This window comes from Ovis canadensis, chromosome 5 (genome assembly GCF_042477335.2).
Source record: "Ovis canadensis isolate MfBH-ARS-UI-01 breed Bighorn chromosome 5, ARS-UI_OviCan_v2, whole genome shotgun sequence".
Taxonomy (NCBI): domain Eukaryota; kingdom Metazoa; phylum Chordata; class Mammalia; order Artiodactyla; family Bovidae; genus Ovis; species Ovis canadensis.
Genome location: NC_091249.1, coordinates 17,700,156 through 17,716,520, shown reverse-complemented (window position 1 = coordinate 17,716,520; position 16,365 = coordinate 17,700,156). Strand labels below are relative to the sequence as shown.

General features: G+C 60.4%; 1 protein-coding gene across 1 annotated transcript in view; it reads right to left on the bottom strand.

Annotated features, from left to right (window-relative positions):
- Positions 1-5,349: 5,349 nt before the first annotated feature.
- Positions 5,350-16,365, bottom strand: part of WNT9A (Wnt family member 9A) — a 30,299-nt gene continuing 19,283 nt past the window's right edge. The window contains exons 2-4 of the mRNA XM_069590527.1: positions 11,784-12,040; positions 10,542-10,804; positions 5,350-8,365 (exon numbers count right to left, since the gene is read on the bottom strand). Coding sequence (XP_069446628.1) covers positions 7,883-8,365; positions 10,542-10,804; positions 11,784-12,040 — 1,003 coding nt within the window. The 3' untranslated portion in view covers positions 5,350-7,882. The remainder of the gene's footprint in view (positions 8,366-10,541; positions 10,805-11,783; positions 12,041-16,365) is intronic.

The window sequence follows — 16,365 nt, the reverse complement described above, 5'->3', positions numbered from 1 at the left end:
ATGGACTGGATCGCTCACCAGTCACAGGGAGACCACATGCCTACACAGGCGGAGAAAGAGCAGTTACAGCTTCATGCAGGGACACCCTCAGTGTCCCCATAGGGGCGAACAGCTACATCCTTGACTGGCCCTGGCTTCCCCAGTGACTCAAAGGATCTGCCTGCTAGTGCAGGAAACGGGTTCAATCCCTGATCCGAGAAGATCCCACATGCCTCGGAGCAACTCAGCTCGTGTGCCACAACTGTTGGGCCTGTGCTCCAGAGTCCAGGGACAGAACTACTGAGCCCGCGTGCCTGGAGCCCTTGCCCCACAACAAGAGAAGCCCCTGCAATGAGAAGCCGGCACCCTGCAAATAGAGAGTAGCCCGTGCTCGACGCAACTAGAGAAAAGCCCGAGCAGCAACCAGGACCCAGCACCGCCCAAATAAACAAACCAAACACAGCCACGCAACGATGTTGTCCCACTGATGTTGAACGGTCAGTGTGAAGACAGGAGGGAGACACGTGGGTAAGCGTCCGTGTTGCGGGTAGATACACCGGAGAATTACAGGGGCCAGCTGTCTGGATGTCACCAACATATTCTCAAAAGGTAAAAATAGATGCGTCATGTTTCTCGAGAGTATACAAAGAAAAACGTGACTGAATTAGCAGTTGCTGAACCAGTGGAGGACACGTGGGAGTGTGGCTGCAGGCACTCCCAGACATTCCTGTGACCCCTGGCCCTGGCTTTAAACCGCAGCTCCTGATGACTTACTCTGTAACAGTAGATGACGGCTGCACTTTGTAGGAGGGTCGCGAATTCTCTCTCCGAGCTGGGGAGAATCCATGCTGAGACCTTGCCGGCTGGTCCCAGCCCGCCCTGCCCTCAGGCCCTGGGCGCACTCCCGGCCTTGGCCCCAGGCAGGCTGTGAGGCTGCCCCACCTGCCCAGTGTGCCGCTCCTGTCTTCTCACCCCCCACGGCAGCAGGGCCTGCTGCTGCCCACTCCAGAATCATCAACCCCAGCTGCCCTCGTGTTCTCCCTCCTCTGCCCCCCACCCTCTCCTCCCCTCCCCTTTCCCCAACCCCTCCTCTGCCTTCTTCCCTCTCCTCCCTCCCCCTGCTTCCCACCCATCTCCTCTCCCTCTCCCCTCTCCTCCCTCCCCCTCTGTCTCCTCCCCTTCTCTCCCTGCTCTGGGAGGTGGGCCTCTGGCTGCCCAGCTAATAACCACAGCAGGAGCCTCCCGGCTCTGCTCCCCAGCTCCAGCCGTTTCCATGGACGAGGGCCCACACAAACACAGGATACTGTAGCTCCCCCACTGCCAGCCCAGGACCCCCCACAGCACAGGGTTGGTGGCAGATGAGGTCATTGCCACAGGGGCCCTGCAGGCTTGTTGGGGGGACTATTTGTTTGGCCTTGTTTCTGTGGCAACCTGCTAGACCTCCTTTGCTCCATCCACCGAGGTGTTTGCTGGTGGAAGGGATGAAGCCGCCCCTGAGCCCCCAGCTCCACCTCCAAGGGAAACAGGCTCAAGAACCAGGCAAGACCACGCAGCATCAGGACACTTGTCCCCAGACCGAGGTCCCCCTTTACCTGGGAACTCAGGTGAACACAGGTCAAATGGGCCCCAGGCGTGCAGCCCACTGCCCAGAGCAGGGGCTCTGGCTCTGTCCAGCATCTGTCCTGCCTGGGGATCAGGCCCCTGACCTCAGTGCTGACAGGGGGCTGAGAGGGTCCTGTCCCAAGAGAAGAGGCCTTGGGCAGTGATCAAGGAGGGGCTCAGAGGGCAAGGTTGCTTCTAGAAAAGACACAGTGGCCTGGCACTGGGGAGGAAACCACGGGGAGCCCAGGTGGGGAGGGAGGAGGCGAGGAGGCCAGTCACCGGTCAAGGTGGCTCTAAGAGGAGGGGCATGGAGACAGGAGGTGGGGGAGGCGCCGAGAAGCAAGAGTCAAAGCGAGGCCGTGTGTCCAGGGCACCAGCACCCTGATCCCCCATCCATCCATCCAGTGGTCTCTGCAGCAGCCACGAGCCTCCACAGCTGGGGGCAGGCCCAGGAGGGGCAGGGTAGGCTCAGGCCAGGCAGGAAGGGGGACTGCTTGCTTACTGGGCTGGGGTCCAGACCCACCCACCTTCACCCACCCACAGGCTCCCACCCTGCAGTACCTCAGTGCTCTGGGCCTTCAGCCCTCCTGGGGGCCTCCTTCTCACTGCTCGCTGAGCACCTGCTCTGTGTGGCCCAGCCTGACCCTGACAGGGCAGTGAGCATGATTTCCTGCAGTCCCTGTGGTCCTGGGGCCTCCAGGGTCTCACAGCAACATGGAACAGGGCCCCACCATTGCCTGTCTGGGCTCTCTGGCCACGGTAAATCAGCCTCACTTTCTCCACCCTTTCCCTCCCACTCTTCTTCCTCTCCCTCCTCCCCTTTCCTCCTCCCCCTTCCTCCTCCTTTCTCCCCTCCTCCCCCTGCCCCTTCCAGCTCCTTCCTCCTCCCCTCCCCCTTCATCTGCCTCTCCCCCTCAAGCTGTCTCTGAAGTCATCCTGGAAGGCAGGTGGGACCCAGCTGAATACCTTCCCAATGTGCAGGCCCGTCTGAGACGTTACCTAACCGCACCTTCTTACCTAATCCCCCAGCCATCTCCTGCCTCCTGCACTTGCCCCAAACCCAGCAGGCCAACCTGGGCTGGAGCCCAGACTTGCCTCTGGCCACCTGTGGTCCTGGGCTGCCTCCCCAGGATGTGGTCTGACAGGACAGGCCTTCCCCTGCCTCCGTTGAAAGAGGCCAGAGACGGGGCGGGAGAGACTGTGGTCACCGGGCAGAGCAGGTGGCAGGAAAGGAGGGGTAACTCTGTCCTCACAGTGTGCACAGGCATGCATATGCGTGCACCAGCGTGCACACTTTCCCATGGGCGTGCACACACGTGCAGGCAGGCACACACACACGTGCTTGCACATGTACAGACCCGTGGACCCAGCGCCCCCACGTGCCACGTTTGCATACATGCACACACACACACACATGCAAGATTAGCCACAGAGCTTATCCACAGCACATGGAACCTAGGATCGAGGGGAGACCCGGGTGTCCAGACAAGGACACTCTGCAGGGGCCTGGGTGAGGCAGGAGGAGATTGCCGCAGCAGGAGGCTGTGCGTGGGGACAGCCTATCCTATCCTGACTGGCCCTTCTCCCCTCTGGAGCCCTCCCTCGCTTGCAGCCTGCAGTATGTACCTGGGTTGGTTTCGGCTACAGTTTCAGCCACCCTGCACCATGGAAGAATGGCCCCATTCAGGCTGCCTGCTCTCTAACCCAGGCAGCTTGCAACCCTCTCCCACCCAGGGCACAGGGGCCTGAGTCCCTGGCCTGCCACTTCATTGCAGTGCCAGGGGAGCAGGTCTCAGTTTTCACCATGTGCAAAGAGGACACGGGCCCCATGTCTCATGGGCCCCCTGCCCCCGTGGGTCCCACACATGGCGAGGTGTCTTTGAGCCCCCCTCTGCCCTGCTGCCACCCACTCCCGTCTCTCACCTGTGGATCCCGGTGCCTGGCCAGGGGGCCTCTTGGAGCTGCCAGGTCACCTGCAGCCTGGCACAGGGTTTGGCACCAGGAGGAACCATTCAGTCTCTAGGGCCGTGCTCAGGAGGCCAGAGAGTGGGTGCTGTAGCCCTCCTTCCTGAGCACGGTGTTAGGTGGATGATTCCACATTCCTCAGGTGGCAGCTCCTCTCCTGGGTGTCCAGAGAGACTTGGACAAGACCCAGGATGGCAGGAAGGTGACCTCCCAGGAGAGGGGCCACCAGGAGTCCGGCAGGCACATCTCAGGGGTGAGAAGACAGAGGCCAGTGGGGAGGGTGGAAGGGCTAGGGGCTGGAGACAAACACAGTGGGAAGGGGTTGTGTTGGACCCAGAGGACCCCAGACTCAGAGCAGGTGGACAGACAGATGGACAGGTTATTTCAGTGCTGTTACTCAGTGCTAGGCTGAAGCACCAGGAAACTGCTTCTGGAAGAGGTTGCAGGCTTCGGGAGGTGGGGGCGAGGGAAACCTGGGTGTTCGGCAGGTTCCCTGAGAGGAAGCAGAGGCGCCTTCCAGCTGGCCAAGGGCCCCACACATTGGAGGGGGTCACACCTGGGGTAGAGAGACGGCAGCCAAGGCAGGAGCCGAATGCAGGCACACAAGGTGCGCCGCGCCGCCGGCAGCCTCGGGGCCTTGGCTCACTGCCCCCTGGAGGGCACAAGCCTTGAGGTGATGAGGGAAGAACTACCCAAGAAAGAGAACGCCCTTCCTAACGAGGCAAGAGGAGGAGGTGTGCTCTGTCCTGCCAGCCACAGCGCCTGGCCCCACCCTTGCTCCATTCCAACACCCTCCTTTTCCTCCTAGGAAATTCAGGATGTGATTTTGTTTGGGAAAGGGTCTTTGCAGATATACTTAGTTACCCATGTGTGTGTGTGCTAAGTCGCTTCAGTCATAACCAACTCTTTGCAATCCCATGGATTGTAGCCCACCAGGCCCCTCTGTCCATGGGGATTCTCCAGGCAAGAATGCTGGAGTGGATTGCCATGCCCTCTTCCAGGGCATCTTCCAGACACAGGGATCAAACCTGCGTCTCCCTCCTGCACTGGCAGGCAAGTTCCTCCCCAGGAGCACCAGCTGGGAAGCCCCTTTGATTTCAAGATCAGAGCATCCCGGACTGCCTAGACATGCCCTATGTCCCATGAGAGGTGTCCTCATATGAGACAAAGACATGAAGATGGCCACAGGAAGATGGAAGCAGACAGGAACGATGTAGTCACAAGTCTGGGAATGCCGGGAGCACCAGCAGCTGGAAGAGGCAGGAAGGATCACACATCTTGATCTCAGACTTCTGGCCTCCAGAGCTGGGAGAGAACAGATCCCTACTGCTGTAAGCCCTCACCTTGCCTGTGGCCATTTGTCATGACGGCCCCTTGACTAATACAGGGAGCAAAGCGCCCCAGCTGTCCCCACACTCCTCCAGGGCAAAGAGTGGGAGAGTCCCTCTCCGTGTGACACTTTGTTAGTGAGAGCGCTGTTTGAGGGAGTGCAGGGACAGAGGCTGAGCCAGACGGGGCTGGGCACCTGGTCCTCCAGGACCAGCCTAGGAGGGGATCCATGGGGCTGCTCAGTGACCGGGGACCTGGGATACGCTCTCTGCACATGAGGGCGCCTGCCTTTCTGGATGCGAACCGGGAGCTGCCACCCCCTCCCACTTTTGGGCAGGGCTGGGCTGGACTTGGTCTGTGAGAGACCCCTCTACTCCATAAACCCTTTCACCTCCCTGGGCCCTGCTCCTCCTCTAGGCCCACCTCCCCAGAACCCCTGCAACCCCTCTGAGGGCAGCCACGGAGATGAGGTTATAATTTAAAAATACATTTATTTAGTGTTTCCATTTGTTTCTGTTCTGTTACACAAGGCCATTAAATAAATACATTCTCCAAGTCACTCGAGTACACACCTACTCACTATACAGATGAGGTAGAGAAATCGATAGGCCCACACAAGACTTCACTCGTGTGTGAATGCCCCTCTCCTCCCGCCCGCCTCCACCTGGCCTGGTCAAGCTCAGAGCTGCGTCTGTGCACGCTGAGCAGAGAGCAGGTGGCCGGGACCCGCCTGGCCCCTCAGCATGGCTCTGCCCCTGCGGCCCCGGGGCTGGGGGGTCTGGACCCCGCCACAGACATGTTTTCTTTGAGAGATTCTCTGCTGTACAGACAAAAAGCATGTTAATAAGAGGCTCCATCTGCAGGAGTGCTTCCTCGCTTAGCAAGACATTCTGATATATATTTATGTATAAACAAACCAGCCAGCAGACGTTTTCAATCTGCTTTGTTTAAAAAAATACTTTTCTTAATATTTATGACATAGAGCTAAATGTGGTATTTGACTTAAAAAAAAAAAAATCCTTCCTCTGACTTGCTGCCCTTCCAACCCAGTAGTGACCGAGCTACAGTCTTGTCATAGAAACATGGCCAGCTCTGCCTGCTCCAGGCCCCAGCAGGTGGGGATGCTTGGGGACAACCGGGGCACGCCCCCGCCTCTCCCCGCCCTCCAGCCAAGTGTGGAGGAGACCAAGCGGCAGCCCCACGCCACCCACTGCCACAGAGCCCACCCTGGCTCCCTCCCAGGGAGCATGCCTTGGCTGGGCCACTCTGAGCGTGCAGTTCTTCACGGGGGTGTCCTCTGAACCACAGGAGAATAAACTCTACTATTTACACTATGGAACAGGGACAAAGAGACCCACATCCGCATAAATAGGTTTTCTTTTACAAACACAGTCTCCAGGGTTCCTGAAGCCCCCTGGACTCCGAGGAATCCCTTCACTCAGTAGTTCCCGCGTCCACACTGCCCGCCCCAGCTCTGCGCCTGCCCAAACCCCAGTGCACACCCTCCGAGCACAGTCGCAGAGCTGGGCAGGACGGGCCCAGGGCCGGAGGCCCTCCCACCACGGGCAGGAGAGCTCCACACCTAGGGAACGGCACCCGAGCCAACCACTGACCACACCAACAGTGTGCACACGTACGCACACCACCACACACATGCACACACAAGCACATATACCACACGCGCACAGACGTGCACATGGTCACACACACGCGTGCACCCATGCACGTACATGCACACCCGTGCAGATCTGCGCTCATTCTCATGCATGATGCACACATGGAAACGTGTGTGCGCATACAAGCAGGCATCTGCACTTACACACACCACATACTCCAGGCGGACACTCGTGCATTCACACAGCAGGCCCATGCACACACGCCACACGCTCGTGCATGCATGCACACACGCGCACACACCCTCAACCCAGTCAGGGCAGTGACGGCCACGCTTTTCCCTTCTCTGCAAAATCGACCGCACGACCAAGGAGAACACTCCCCACTTGCCAAATCCTATCTTCAAACTCTCTCCACCCGTGTCCGCCCCCGCCCTGCCTCCCCTACTGTGACAGAGAACAAGCTGTGCCTTCCTCATGAAATGAACCTCTAAGAGGCCGGCCCTGCCCCTCTGCCCAGGCCCAACTCTGGGGGAGAAGAGGCTGCCCTCTGCCACCCCCAGTCCCAGAATCTGCATTGAGCCGCCAGTGTGGATCCATGTGCCCTCGGGGTGCAGAGGAGGGCCCGTCCACCTCCCTGGTCAGCCCCGCTGTGGGTAGCCAACCTGGACCATGAGACCTGGCTTCAGAAACCCTGAGGGTGGTGGCCAGACACAGCTTGCTTTACTTCTTTAAAAACAACAACAGCAATGTCTCTCTTGATTTAGTGGTTTCAAACGACAAAGCAGATCAGGCAAACAGGTCAGGAGGGGGTTCGGAAGGGAGGGAGGAAGGGGCTCCTCCAGACCAGGCTCTATCGAGACAGGGAAGAGCCACAGCCTGGGAGGCTGCAGGGACGGAGAAAATAATATCACATACTAGTTAAATAAAAATAACTTAGAAGAGGAGTGCTCGATGCCAGAGGGGCCAGCAGTCTGCCCCCACAAGCGGGCGGCCAGGCGTCTGCCCTCGCCCCTAGTGGCCTGACTCTAAGCTGGTGCTGGTGCAGGCCAGCCCGCACAGAGCCCGTGTGGCCGCGAAGGGGTGCCCACTGCCCCCAGAGGGCACCCAGCGCACGGCAGGCGGCCGGTGACTTGGGGGGCGGAACTTGGGAAGCATCCGTGCAAAGCTCTCAGGTCACGGGGAGGGACAGGCAGCGAGGACGCAGACTGGGCCTCTGAAAGGAGGAGACAAAGGGCTGGGGACGGCCAGCTCAGCCCGCCCCAGGCCTCTGCCCCCGCCTTGTCGCCAAGCGTGCTGGGGGCGCCCAGGCCAGGGACCCAGCCCCTGCAGCGCTGCAGCCCCCATGCAGCACGCTGCCTGCGCCCCCGCGGCAGCCCGGCCAGGCGCGGGGCTCAGCCCTTGCAGGTGTAGACCTCCTCCCGCTGGGTGCACTGCCTGCACTCCACGTAGCAGCACCAGCGCACCTGGCACTGGCAGGGCCGGGTCACCACCCGACTCTGCGTGTTGTGGCCGCGCCCGCAGCAGATGCTCTCGCAGTTTTTCTCGCGGTGGCACCTGCGGCCGGCAGTGCCCGGGGAGAAGCGGCCAGCCACACAGAAGCTGGGGGAGTCGTCCAGGTGCACCAGCTCCGGCGTGCGGGGCAGGGGATCGCCGCCACCTGCCCCAGCAGCCCGGCCCCGCGGGGGCGAGATGGCGCCGGCCTCGCCGGTGGCCTCGTTGGTGGTGCTGCCCACCTTGAGGGCTGTCTCGTATTTGTGCTTCAGGCGCTTGCCCACCTCGTGGAAAGGCGCCAGCTGCCGCCAGCACGTCCGCACGGTGCAGGAGCCGGACACGCCGTGGCACTTACACGTGGTCTCCACCCCGGCCTTGATCACCTGGCGAGAGAGAGGGCGGTGGGCACGAGGGCCACCCTGAGCAGACTGGAGGCCAGCCCCCAAGACAACTCTCAGAGGGGCTGGCACTGCCACGCCTCATGGCCAAACGGCTCCCCACTGTTTATCACCCAGCCCTCCTGGCTCCCACACACAGCCCTTCCTCTCCAAGCCATGGATCACCCAGGACAGAAATTCCACAGCCAGCATCACCACTTCAGAGAGGCCACCACAGCACCCTGAATCTGCCTCCCGCAGCACCGGGGTGCCCCCTTCCCATCTCCACATCCTAGGATGTCCCCTGCCAGGGCAGGGCACACTTCCCCACGAGCCCTACTGTCAGTGGCCCCCAGGACCACACAGTCTGTTCTCAGCAGTCTGTACCTCGAAGATTTAAGGACAAGCAAGTCAGCGTGCCTAGTGGACAGAACTGGTCACCAGAGTGTACGTTCTGAGTTGACCGTGTCTCTGCCTGGGCACAGGGACCAGATGCTACTGCACGTGCAGGCACCAGCTGCCACCCTGCCAAGGGCGACTTGCAAAGAGGGAGAAGGCCTCCAGTGAGGAGCAGGCAGGAGAGGGCTGCGCCCACCCCCACACACAGGCAGGGGCGGGCATGGCCTAGCACCAAGCTTCTGCTCTGCATCTGGGAGGCTGCTGAAGGCTCAGGCTGGCCCTTCCCCTCGCAGGACTTGGGTCCCACGTGCAAAGCCATGGCATCAGGCCAGCTGTCCCACAGGGCCTCCTGCCTGACTTCCCACACTGGGGTCCCAGGAGGGACGTGGGGAAGAGGAATGGCAAGGAAAGCGGAGATTCCTCTCCCAGAGGGCCCCAAGCCAGGCCCAAGCTCCCACACAGCCCCCAGGGAGAGCCAACTCAAGGGGGATTAAGAAACATAGCTGCCCTCCAGCCAGGCAACAGAAGAGTCACATTTAATGATACTTTGCTGAGAAACCCGGACAAATTTAATTAAAATGTGGCTTACCCAGGACCAGTGGAGCTAATGGAGCACTTTCATATTCTGACTTTTCATTAATAGCTTACAAAAGGGCGAGTGCAGAGAAAAAGAAAGGGCCTCCCCTGGGGGATTTAATCAGCCTGTACCCCTCCCCGGAGGGTGGAAGGACAGGCAGAGCTCCTGTGGCAAAGGGGGAAATTGATTCTTTAATAAGCCCATACCTCAGAACCCTGGCTTCTCAATAAAGAGGGGCTCAGAATGGGGCTGGTATTAATTACCTCATCACCCCCTCCAGCCCCCCAGGCTGGGACTCCAAATCCCAAGGGCTGCCCCACAAGCACGCAGATCCCACTCCTGCCCCTGACGGCCCCACAGCTCAGGCCGAGCCGTGGGAGGCATTCGATTGTCCAGGCTGTGCAGGGGCTAAGAGGGTGGGGTGCTCTGTGCACAGTGGAGGTGGTGGGGCCCGATGCTTCCTCCAGGGTGGGGAGCTGAGGGGCTGCCGGGGGGCGGGTTGGGGTAGAGAGGGGCTGCCTGCAGCAAGAGAGCTGCAGCAGTCCTTTCCAGCTCGAGTCTTCCGTTTCAAGCTTCCTCAGAACAGAGTCCTGGCTACAGACAGGGGCCCTGAGGCAGAAGCAGCCTCCCCAGCTTGGGCCAGCCACACCCCGAGCATTCCCCCAGAGCCCCTGAACCACACGCTGACCCACTTGCCATTCACCTACGTCCTGGTGACAGGACCACCCACCCCTCAGCCCCAACAGGTAGGGTCTAGTCCATTCTCCACCTGGCTAGATGGTGCCCAGGAGACGAGACCCTCCTTGCAGCCTTGACCACCCAGGACACCCCTCCCTGCTCCCCAGCCAGCAGCAAGTAGGACTTCTGGCTCTACTCAACCATGCAAGACCATGGGGCACCCCTCCACAGAGCTCCCCATGACATCTAGTACCCTGCCCACTGGGTAAGTCATGAGCCTGATAAACAGAGGAGCTGGAGGCCCGGCGCCACCTTCCCCTCCTCTCGGACCCCCAGCCCTCTCCCGGACCGGTGCCCCTCCCCTCAGCCCCTGCCCCCGCCCCTTAAACACACATGCCCCCTGCCCACCCCCTGCACTTCCCCACTCTGTGCCCCAGCCCATGCTAACTGCACCCACACCATCCGATGCCCTGTCCCGTGCCCCCCGACCCTGCACCCTTTCCCGCCCCCGGGCCCCGCCCGGCTTGCCTTCACACCCACGAGGTTGTTGTGGAAGTCCACGCGGGCTCGCAGATCCTTGCTAGACCGCCGGCCCAGGAACTCCTTGACGAACTTGCTGCTGTACTTGAGGTTGTCTCCACAGCCGCCCCACTGCCAGGCCTCCCGGTTCTCCAAGTCAGGCGCCTCATCGCAAGTGCAGCGTTCCATGCGGCCTGCGCTGCAAGCCTTGGCCAGCGCATGCGTCAGGCCAGCGGAGGAGATGGCGTAAAGGAAGGCTGTCTCCTTGAAGCCTGGGGGTGAGGGCAGGGGTGGGTCAGTGGGCCAGAGGGGCCCCCATCTCACTCGGGTGCAGCCAAACCACGGTCTCCCAACACACACATTCCACATAGAGCAGGGTCTGTGGGAAGGATCCTCCATGGCGTGGTCCACAGGGAACCTGGGCAGATGTGCTCCTGGGGCTAGGAGGTGCCCTCTCATGCCCCAGACACAGAACTGCTCAGGGGCAGAGAGCCCAGAGTGAAGTGCAGCCACAGCAGTGCCCAGCACTCAGAGACCCCATCCCGCTGGGTCTCGAACCTACTAGACTGGCCAGGGGCCTCGATAAGCCTTGCCCTGCCCTGCGCCTCAGGTCCCTGGTTTTTAAACAAAGCTGTTGAGAGATTCAGATGAGAGTTCCCCCTTGGCACCCTCATCTGGAAGGAAACACGAAAGAGGAACTCCATGCTAAGAACTCCATGCTAAGAACAGACCCCAGGCACCCACATGGCTGCTGACCCCTCCCCAGCAACTCTTGTCAGAAAGTAACACCCCAGCTGGCACCAGTCTCCCGCCCAGGTCTGATGGCAGGGGAAGGGACAGAGGGCTAGAAATTCACACCTGGGAGGGCTGCCCAGCACAGGGCACTGGCCAGAGGCACAGACACCCAAGGCAGGGAGGGGCCACGGAAGTCACAGGCCATGTGAGACGGACATCTACTAGGGCACCAGCTAGACCCCTGCCCTGCGTGCAGGCACTGGGCCTCAGTCCCCGCCATGTGGCAAGAGCCGTCAGAGCTGCCCTGGGCCCTGTCACACCTGTCCAGACGCACCTTGTGCCACCAGCAACTGTTCCATGCAGGTGTGAGGGGGACCAGGCATGGGGGAGAGGGCAGGAGGAGGGTGGGGGAGCTGTGGGTTCAAGTCCCACCCACCGCCCAGCCACCTGGAACTCAGCTGATGTGGGCTGGAGGTCCCGCCTCCTGGCTCCCACCCAGGGTCCCGGCACACTCACCTCGCTTGAGGAGGCTGGCCCGGTAGCGGCCCTCCAGGGTGCAGTTCCAGCGCTCAAAGCGGAACTGGTACTGGCACTCGAGGGCACTCATGCTGACCGCCTCCACCAGCGTCTCAGCCACACCGGGGTCCCGGCGGCACATGCGCCGCTGCTTGCGCTCCAGCTTCAGCCGGTCACAGGCCTTGTAGTGGGCCTGGGCAACCGCTTCCGGCTCCAGGGTCAGCGGGAGGATGGTCAGGGGCTCACTGCCGGTCAGCCTGGGCACACAGAAGCCAAAATGAGCCCTGCTCCAGAGGTGGGAAGTCGGCACTGGGTGAGCTGCTGCAGACGCTGGGGCAGCAGCAGAACGTGACGGCTGGGAAGCACGGTGGGAGCAGGACAGGAGCCCCGGTGGGCCCCCCTGGAGGGCAAGAAGGGCAGCGAGCCCAGAGACAGGCAGTCCACAGAGAACCAGCAGGGCAGGGGCGCGAGCCTGGAGGACCCCAGCCCACCAGGCAGCGTCTCTGCATCCGCTTGCCCCTGTATCTCTCACGCCCTGCCCTGCCGATGGCTTAGGGACCCCTGCCTAGCCACCTGTGTGCGCTGGTTCTCTCAGGCTGCCCTGGGAGCAGACCCCAGGCACCCACGTGGCTGCTGACCCCTCCCCAGCAACTCTTGTTGCTGGCACCAGCCTCTCGCCCAGGTCTGATGGCAGGGGAAGGGACAGAGGACTAGAAACACACACACACCTGGGAGGGCTGCCCAGCACGGGCACTGGTCAGAGGCACAGACAGCCAAGGCAGGGAGGGGCCACGGAAGTCACAGGCAGCGTGAGACGGACATCTACCTCAGCCTCCGTCACCCACTCCCATGTCCGCTTCGCAGCTTGCTCCAGGCCTCCAGCCTCCACCACCTCCAGCTGGAGGTGCCTCACCGGCCCTGCAGACCCTTGGGGAGGCCCTGCTCCCTCTCTGTCCCCCTGCAGGCTGTGCAGGTGGCCCCCATGGTTTCAACCGAGTCTCCTGGAATACGTGCACCAGAAAGGGCTCCCAGCCCAGGACCCAAGTGGCGCTCAGGAGACCCTCAAGCCTAGGACTCTAGTAGCACTCAGGAGGCCCCCAGCCCACGACCCGAGCAGCGCTTGGGAGGCCCCCAGCCCAGGACCCTAGCAGCGCTCAGGAGGTAGCTGCTGGTTTGGGACACCTCCATCCCCCTTCCTGGCTGAGCCAAAGCTGGAGCCGGTCTCTGCTGTCTGACCTTCCTGCCCTAAGTCCTTACCACCAGCTCTATCCAGGGACTGACTGGCCCTGGCCTTCTGCCTGCTCTGTGCACAGAAGCACAGGCCTCAGTGTCCCCAGACAGACAACTGTACATCTGAGATCCAGATACGTCCAAGCCAGCCCCACCCAGACCTTCAGCCCTTGGGAGGGAAAAGTGCCCACATGGATGGGGATGGGGCTCAGCGCCCCCTACTACGGCATCATAGAAACAAGTCCATCCCCCATCTCTCACGCCAGCCAAACCCAGGAAACAGGGCTGGCAGTAGTCCACAGATACTGGAGCCCCACACCTTGCCCCATCCCCACTGCTGCTGTCCTTCCAAAACTCCTCAGGGAAACACTGGCCCTGGGCTGACAAAGAGCTGCAGCTTTCTGCAGGGGCCAGGGTGTGGGCGGGGTCTCCAGCTGCAGGGGCAGGACGGTGGGCGGGGCCTCCAAGACCCCACCCTCGAGCAGACACCAGCACTCAGGCTGCAGGCTGAGGCTCCTCTGGGGACAGCACGGGGTAGTTGCACACACACCTCAGCAGGCCCTGCCCTGTCTCATGGAGAGGGGCATCGCTGCATGTACCCTTAGGGTAAGGGTGGGGTCTGTGCAAAGCGGAACTGGGCCTGCTCAGAGACCCCTGGACCCCAGGCCCTGAAGGAGTCGCCCGTCTCGCCTCACTCATCAGCTCCCTGAGAACAGGAAAGTAGGGTGCTGAGGCCCAGGCAGCAGCTGGGCAAGGAAGCCAGCAGAGGGCCAGAGCAGACACGTCAGGTCGAGGGGTGCGCGGCAGGAAGGACTGCTACCCCCACCTCTGCACACGTAGGGGCCACATGAGCGAGGCGGCGGTGGGCACCCTGAGAAGACCTGCCTCAGGCCTTGGCACTGCTCCCCACAGGGCTGAGAACTGCTGCACCAGTGAGCAGAGGTGGCACCTGCTCCCAACCCTGCGACTCAGGGGGTGGGTGAGCAGCAGCCCTGCCAGCTCAAGTCCGTGCTGAAGAGCCTGTTCCCCTCTCTGTAAGCAACACTCGGAATCAGGAGGCTCCTGGGTATGCGGTGGGAGGCCCGCGTGGGTGCTGGCTAGGAGAGAAGCTCCAAAGGCCCCTGAGATGCGGACAGACCCTCTGCGGGCCACTCAGCAGCAGTGGGAAGCAGAAGCAGTGAGGCCGTCAGGGAGAAGACACACGAGCCTGGAGCTGGGACAATGCATTGGAGGGATAGCGGCACATGCCAGGCCCTGGTCACCTGCACCCTCACCGAGTGTTAGGACATCGTGCCTAAAAAGACGAGGGTGGGGCAGAAGCTGACATCAGGGGACGGCTTTGTGGACTCCCGGGCCCCTGCCTGAGGACAGCTGCCACGCCAGGGCAGGGAGCAGGCAGGGGCCGGAGGACCCGGGCCTGGAAGCCGGGAAAGCCCCACTCCGCACACAAAGACAGCTCACACGGTGGAGACTTGTTCCCAGACAGGAATGCTAACAGCTGTGCCCAGAACTGCGTGCCACACAGCTAAAGCACTGTAGCCTCCCACCAGCACATCCCCCAGGCTGGATTCTCCCAGATTAACCGAGCTCCCACCACTGCCAAAACATTCGGCATCCAAGAGGACCCCTACTGCCAAAACCAACCTGGGGGAACCTAGGGCAGAGTTGGGAAGGGTAGCTGTGGGTGTGGACGAGGAGAGGGAGACCCTCTCCAGTTCTCCAGGAGGCAGTGGGAGCACCTGTGTCCAAATTCTGCACATGGGGACGGAACTCAGGGCCCCCCCCACTCAGTGCTAGCCTGGGTTCACACTGCCCACGGGGAGCTGACTCGCCAGTCTGCATAGCTGCAGGCAGCTCCACTCCCATCTAGCCTCAGCATGCCCATCAGGGGATCAGAGGCAGCTCCGTAAACACAGCCACAGGCAAGCTGACCCTTTCCTGAGGCCAGGTGGTGTCTACATCTGTTCGGGGCAGAAGGGTGTCCAAGTCCAGGAAGGTCCATCCGACAGCGATGCAGCCGCATGGCTGAGGCCGGAGGCCCAAGGGCCAGGCCTTTCCTTTGAGCCACCACCCAGTTCCCATGGTAGGCATGAGGCTAGAACCCAAGGGGGCAACACTGCTTCATCCCCGGCCCTCCTCATCCCAAGGCGGCCTGTCCCTACGTCCTCGATCAGGGCTCCAGGGCCCCTAACAATCAGGGTGGACACGGTGTGGCCAGCCTGTGAGCTTACAGCCTGGAGCACAGCAACAGAGGACAAGCCCTCACGCAGGTGCCGGACGAGGGGTGCGGGGACAACGCGTGAGGTACAGGGAACAGGGCGGCCATCAGGGGAGCTGGGCTCAGCGGAGAAGGCACCAGGGACAAGCGACAGGCCGAGCAGGGCAGAAACGCCACCACAAAGAGGACCCCACAGAAGTGCTGGAGCAAAGATGAGAGGCTCATAAAACATTCTTAGAATCAGGAAGGCCTTTATCAGAGCGACTCAGAATCCAAAATGCCTTGAAAATTTAATACATTTGACGAAATATACAAGAATCTCTGCACAGAAAAAAGCAGCATCGAGTCCAAAGACCAACAGACAGAGGTCAGGGGAAATGCTGCATTCAGATCCCAGGCCAAGGGCCAAATGTCTGCTTGTACCTGGGTATGTGCATGTACATATGTGGACACGGCTGTATCTTTCCCTCTAGATCAATAACTAAGGAATTAACTGTTAATACAGGATATGAACATACAGTTCAAGGGAAGGAAATACAGTTAGCTATTAAAAACATTCGCATTTCACTCAAAAAAAAACACAAAATAAAACTATATTTTAGTTTTAGGGCAAGAAACTACCTATAGTCTCACCAGCCCCCAGCTCTCTGATGTGTCAGTGAGTTAATGAGAGGAAGACTATGCTGACAGCTACCTTGATATATAAGATGATGTTTAACATAATGGGCTAATTGGAGACTTCTTAGTTTTCACAATGTTAGTGGTCACAAAATTCATTGGTGTAAGATTATTATTCATTAAAACTGCCCCAAAAGTAATTTTAAATGACCCACAGGTGCTCAGTTGCTCCGTCATGTCCGACTCTGCGACCCTATGGACTGTAGCCCTCCAGTCTCCTCTTTCCATGGGATTCTCTAGGCAAGGATACTGGAGTGCATTGCCCTTTCCTCCTCCAGGGGATCATCCCAACTCAGGGACAGAACCCATGTCTCTTACGACTCCTGACCCACATCTAAGGTAAGAGAAACCCAAGGAAGACGGCAGGTACTGCAAGAGGGCATCAGAGGACAGACACACAGAAACCATAATCACAGAAAACTAGTCAATCTGATCACATGGACCACAGCCTTGTCT